General features: G+C 37.2%; 1 protein-coding gene across 1 annotated transcript; it reads right to left on the bottom strand.

The window, feature by feature from the left end:
* Nucleotides 1–5,859: 5,859 nt before the first annotated feature.
* Nucleotides 5,860–6,828, bottom strand: FOXG1 (forkhead box G1; the record flags this gene model as incomplete). The annotated part of the gene is made up of 1 exon (XM_044684448.1): nt 5,860–6,828. A coding segment is annotated over one exon (969 nt), but the record flags the coding sequence as incomplete, so codon positions are not given.
* Nucleotides 6,829–6,834: the final 6 nt, after the last annotated feature.

Raw genomic sequence — 6,834 nt, 5'->3', positions numbered from 1 at the left:
ACTAAGGATATTCCCAACAGGGACAAACGCAAACTAAAGGCTCCTGGTGCTCATTTTCCTAGTACTTAGAAGGCAAAGAGAACAAATATTTCTACGTAGATATCATCCCGATCCATATCCCTTCTCATACACACATGTAATGCAACCAGTGCCCCAAATCCCAGTAAAACCCACTTCGGCTTCAAACGGAATGGCCTTGTTTCTAACGCAAAATGAAGTAGAGGCCAAATTGGGAAGAGAAGAAAGTAAGAATGGTTGTGAATAGCTTTGCGTTATCTGTTGCTAATTAGGGTTTATGGGTAGGATAACAGAGGGATGGAAGGATAGGAAAATTGTATGTACTTTTTTTTTTTTAATTGAAATGTGTCTAGGAGTGAGGGGACGCTTTTTTCTACTAGCAGCGAGTTTAACAGGGTGGTGGAAGAATAATTGGAGACCTGAGAACCTAAATAGCCAAATTCTTCCACTAAACACATTTCTTTACGGATAAAGTCCTAATTCAAACACTACTTGATCGAAAGTCACCTGCTTCCCTCTTGAACTCCACTTCTTAAGAGGTAAGGGATACACTCATTTCTGAAAAAATGAGCAGTGATTTTTCACAAAGGAGAAGATAAAGGGGGGGGGGCATTCCAGGTATCTTTCTGCTCGCTCCTGCTATAGGAATTTCTTCAAGGAAAAATAAGATCTCCAAATCGTGCTTGGTATTCAACAGATTGATCTCACACCACAAAATTTTAGTTTATAACGCCGTCAACCATCGGGCACCCAAACTCCAAAAACCTCCCACCCCTTTCAAAAAAAAAGCCCCACCACTTACCGATTCTGTGGGTAAAGGACACAGTCAGAGCCGGGAATTACTATGCCAGTGTTTTGCGGTCCATGCCTCACAGCGTCTTGGAAAGATAAATAGAAATGGGAAGGGTGGGAAAAGACAAGCGGGCACTCACACACACTTCATCACCACTCAAGTTAACACTCCCATCTCCTCACCACCCCCCACTCCCCGGGAGCCCATAAACTTCACCCACTAGACCAAAAGCTAGAATTGACCATCAGCTAGTGAAAAGTTAAGACTTTAAGGAAGAATAAGAAAGCGCTAGACTAATTTACTCGAGATGGAGAAGTACAGGCACGGAAACTGGGATAGTGATAGGAATACTGGAAAAAGGGAAATCATTTCTCACTCACGAAAATAACTGGAAGATAAGGTGGCGGAGACATCGACACCCTTGCTATAACTGCAGAAATTGGGAAGGGGGATGAAAATGGGGTGTGCGTGTGTGAGGGGGAAACAGAGGGAGGGAAAGAGGAAAAGAGAGATGTGGCTGTCTTTTTTTCTTTCCACATAAGAAATCGAGTAATGAAAAAGGAATGATTTTCCTTCACCTACCCTGTTAGGTGAGATGGCTGTGCTCGTTTTCTTAGTGAAGGGTCCAGTCTGTTTGGAAGTAAGCTGAAGTAGAGTTGAGTGCAGGTTATTCGTTGAGGTAGGAATGTACAGGAACCCCGCCCTCCAGGCACAGTTACACAACCCCAACAAACAGTCTCCGCCAGCGCTGGAACATCTAATGATCTTCACCTTCACCCTTTGCTCAGCCGATTCACCACCAGCTCTTCTTGAGTCCCAAGCACCTAGTATTTGAACCATTCAGCTTCCATGCAATGATTTTCTCCTGAAGCAAAGCCATTTGGTTTTATGCAATTTTCTCTAATTATGCTGGGGAAACACCATTTTTACACAGTTTTCTGTGTGTGTATGGAATATTAAAATATGTATGTACACATTTATGTATATATGTACATATACATATATACATAGATATATATCCAGAACTTTATTTATGGAAGTATCAATGATGGGGAGAAAGAATTTTTAAAATGCTGAGAGAATTAAAAACTAAGAACTGCCCCCCCCCATTTTTTTTTTATCTTCCTCTTGGTTTTTTATAGACTGGAAAGAAATCTTCATAAGACAACTGAATTCGATGAACGTTTAGGGCCCCAGTCTTTAGGTTCACTTTTATATCAATCTTATCATAGTGCAAGAAAGATTATATAGGAGATACTACTTCAGGGTCTTCAAATCATTGTAAAATGTGTTGGGGATTAATAATATTTGTTTAATAGCTTAGGCTATTTTAACATTCATCAGGTTTAAATTAAACTCAATTAAATATTTTAACTTAGAAATTTTGCATCTTATATTTTCATATGAAACTTATGAAACTAGTATTTGAGTGAATTCATTGACTCCACATTTTAAGGAATGTAATCTCATTTCTTAAAAAATTCAGAATAAATACAAACATGGTCAAAATTAAGAAACATAATTTCATTTTTCTCTAACATTAATTTTTAAATAACTACATAAAATTTGCCAAAATTTTTCTTCAAGCTTTTACTCAACAAAAGTTGACAGAAAGGAAAATCAGCATTACATTGTGAATTGTTTGAAGTAAAAATGTCTTGAATTTCATACCAGATTGCCTTGTCTATGTGTGAAAGATTTCTAGAGAATAATAGCGCTAAGAAGAAATAGGGGGATAAACTGAGGTAAACAAATTTTGCATATTTAGGCCTTAACAATCCTCCTATAAAATTATCTTTCTATTTGTGTTATATGTTTATATGTAGATATAGATACACACATGTCTGAACATTTTCCCCAATGTCTACCTGAAAATCCTAAATTCTTTCCAGTGAAATCACCATAAAGGTGCCTTGGATATGTGTATGGACCAACATTGACCCGGCCCTCAATTCCCATAAGTATAAAAAAGTCAATAACACCTGAATTTCTTAGGTAGTAGTTTACTACAGATCTCAAAGCACAGCGTTTGGCATTGAAATCTCATTCACTAAATGCATTTGGAAAAGAACACAAAACAAAAATAAAAACAAAACCCCGGCAATGTCATCTTTCTCCCAAATAAGGAAGTAGTCATTGAAAATAAAACAAAAAAGCCCATCAGTGATGATAAAAACCCTTCTTATAATATTAAGATCCCTTTACTTTAAGTACAAGACCTCAGTTTCATTGTTTAAACTTTTTACAGTCAGAAGAACACAGTTCCTATATGTAGTTTTCAACAATAAAACCCATTGCAAGTGCTAAATAACCCAATATGCCAATGCAATAAAAAAGCAAAAGTAATTCTTTAAGTTTGTTTAGGTCACAAATATGCAAATGAGACTCCTTCACTACCTAGCTCTAGAATTTGGGGTTTCATTATTTTAAAATAAAACTTGCAAATTTTAATATATTTAATATTTTGTTGTTGATATATCAATAAAACTATTGATGTATTACATATTTACATGTGTTCCTATCACATTATTTTCTAAGGTGGTGGAACTGAAAAGAATGGAATACTTGGTTGACCAACCCATTAAAAAACCAAATCCCTAAAAGTAGGGATTTAGACTTAGCTAGATTTAAAACAAAACACAATTTTTTTTTCTGGACCATTTGATTGAATCTCTTCTTACTATTTCCATCCCTCATTTAAAAACAAAAACAAAAAACATACTTCTCTTAGATATGTTGGGGAGGAATTATTTCCAATAGAAAAAAAAAATCTCTCTGTCTCTCTCTCTGTCTCTCTGTCTCTCTGTCTCTCTCTCTCTCTCAATATTAAATATTCAAGTATTCCACATTTCAAATTTAAATCTTCTAGAGGCCTCTTCTTCCCTTGGCTTTTTTTTTTTTTTTTTTTTTTTTTAGTTCAACTCTTTTAAGTGTTTGCAGATAAGATCTCTAGAACAGATTATTTTTCATTGGGCCCATTGTAAGAAGTAGCTGGCTTATTGCATTACTACTGAACGCATTTCAGACTATACAATTGTAACAAATGAACAACTTGTCCTCCACAGAATCACCACGGGATCCAATTAGTTATAGTAAATCTCTTGCTCAAGTTTTCTAATTGTTTTCAGGAGCTGTGACACTTATACTGTCTAAAACCCATCAAGAAACTTTTTTGTTTGTTTGTTTGTTTGTTTTTGTTTAGTTTTGGTTCCATTACAAATTAAAACAGAAGTATGGCTCAGTGTAAGCAAATGGAACAAACTTCCAGTTGAAAATTGCTAACATATTTATAATCAACTAATAAATATTTATTTCAAGGGTATAAAAAGAGAAAGGCATCTTTCTGCACCTGAACAAATAAAGATTAAAATTAAGAATTTGGAAAGAAAATATAAGCATTGATCTGTAAAGTCATTACATTAGGCGATCACTTCCAGCAAAATTGTATTTCAACTTTAGCACATCTTTATTAGAACTCTCATTGTGGGTAAACAGCCACAAAAATAAATGCTGACTTAGAAACTATAAATACAAATATTATTAAACAAAATGTTTGCAGCATCAAAAGCGCAAATACTCCCTGAACTGTAGGGATCTCTGTGTGTGTACATATATATACATATACCTACATATGCATATATATAATATGTGTGTATTATAGTCATTGCTATCTAGCCATATACATATACATATACATATATATATAATCAGCCAGAGGCTATAAATATTTTTAAGCCTGAAACAAGGTGAATAGAAAAGTAAGCATTCTGTCAATTGAATGGAAAATAAACAGTAAATATCTATGCACACATATCACTAGATAAATTAATAAATTGCTTTGTATACATAGAAATTTAAAGAGATCCGCTGAAAAAGTCTATAGTAAAAATAACTAGTTAATCAAATAACCTGCTGCTCCTTTTTAAAAGCTTAATTAATTCCATCTGGAGGAAAATACTATTTTTTCTTTTTTTCTTAATTTTTTTTTGTATAAAAAGTTTCCATTTAAATCTAAGGAGCTATTCAAATCCAAGGCTGGCCTGTAGAGCCATCCCTTTGATTTATCTATAACTTTTGTAGGTTAGCTCTATTTAATAAAAGAGACAAAACTATCAAGGTATATATGAATTTAGCCTATTTTTTATTTCTGTGTGTTCATAGTAAACATTTTTGTAAGTGACAAACACGGGCATATGACCACAGTATCACAATCAAGAAATTTTAAGACGACATTAACAATCACTCAAATTTATGCGGCATTGGCGCAACACAGGTTACATATTTGCAAGGTTTACCTATAAGTACAATAGGTATTAACATTTCACTACATTTAGGAAAAATAAAAGTGACCTGTTAGTGACCACATACATCAAAATATACACAACACAAACTGAAGGCAGTCATTAATTTTGTCCCCTTCTGACTCATTTGAACGGGCAGTGCTGCGAACTGAAACGTGCTTTTTTTGTTTTGTTTTTGCTTCTCTTTGAAATACTTCTACACCGAGTGCATTTTCTAAAACCCAATCTTTGGTCTAAAAGTAAACAAAAACCAGTTTCTTAAAGAAAAGGACAAAACAATAAATGGCCCAAATGTCGTTTCTTGGGAATCTTTACTATTAATTCTTTTAAAATACAAATTACAGTTTAAACTTTTTTTCCCCACTTTTCCCATAATTTAGTGTTTTTATTCGAGGTCTCCATCCACCATGTATATCCATGATAACTTATAATACTGCAAACATGGAAATCTTGGTGGTAATTAGTGATAGACTTGTTATGTCTGAATAAAAATTGCAAAGTAGTCACTATTTAGATACACATTCTACTATAATTTTGACTTCCAAACTTCATAGTCTACAATGTATTCTCCCCACATTGCACCTCGCTGACACTCCACACCTTGTTAGAATAATAAACAACCCTAAAGACTGAACAAACGTACAGAAAATGGGGGACTTAATAAAAAATACCTGGACTTATTTTTTAATTATCATTTACAATGCAAATGTGTGTAAAATGTTCACTTACAGTCTGGTCCCAGGGATGTTAATGTATTAAAGGGTTGGAAGAAGACCCCTGATTTTGATGTGTGAAATAATCAGAAAGTCCTCCAGACAGTCCCGTTGTAAAACTTGGCAAAGAGGGTCTTAAAGACTCACAGGGCAGGGTGGAGGGCGCCTGCGGAGACGTGGAGGAGGAAGCGGCCCGGGCGGTCATTGAAGTGCTGCTTTGAGAAGTCATTGAAGGGTGAGGGACATGAGGGAAAAAGTAACTCGTCTGTCCCGCCAGCAGATTGACGGAGCAAGGGTTTAGGGAATAGGTCCCGGAGCAGGGGACAGACAGCCCGCAGGGCACAGAGGCTGCTAGGGCAGCGGCCGTAAGGTGATGCGTGGCATAAGGGATCTCCCCATTGACGAGTCTATCAACACTTAACCCATTGGAAGTGGAAAAGGAGTGGTTGTTGCCCAGCGAGTTCTGAGTCAACACGGAGCTGTAGGGCATTGGGTGGCTGGGGTAAGCGGATGTGGTTCCATTGTAACTCAAAGTGCTGCTAGCCCGGGGATGATGCAGGGACAGGAAGGGAGACATGGGCCAGTACAAAGAGCCCGCCCGATCCATGAAGGTCAGTCCAGTGGAAGTGAGCCTAGCCCCGCGTTTGAAGGCCAGCTTAGCTCGGGACGTAGTAGATCTCCGGCGCAATTTGCCAGTTGTGCCGCCGATGAACACGTCGTCGCTAGAAGGATCCAGCATCCAATAGTTCCCTTTGCCGGGGTCGTCATAGTGGCGGGGCACCTTGACGAAGCACTTGTTCAGGGACAGGTTGTGGCGGATGGAGTTTTGCCAGCCCTGCTTGTTTTCCCGGTAGTAGGGAAAGTTCTTCATGATAAACTCATAGATGCCATTGAGAGTGAGGCGCTTCTCTGGGCTCTGGCGGATGGCCATCATGATCAGGGCATTATAACTGAAGGGCGGCTTCTCGTACTTGCCGTTCTTCTTCTCCCCTTCCTTGCCCCCCTCCCC

Source organism: Gracilinanus agilis, unplaced genomic scaffold (genome assembly GCF_016433145.1).
Source record: "Gracilinanus agilis isolate LMUSP501 unplaced genomic scaffold, AgileGrace unplaced_scaffold50160, whole genome shotgun sequence".
Classification (NCBI taxonomy): Eukaryota; Metazoa; Chordata; class Mammalia; order Didelphimorphia; family Didelphidae; genus Gracilinanus; species Gracilinanus agilis.
Note: the sequence above shows the minus strand (reverse complement) of the source record. Positions and strands in the feature narration are given on the sequence as shown.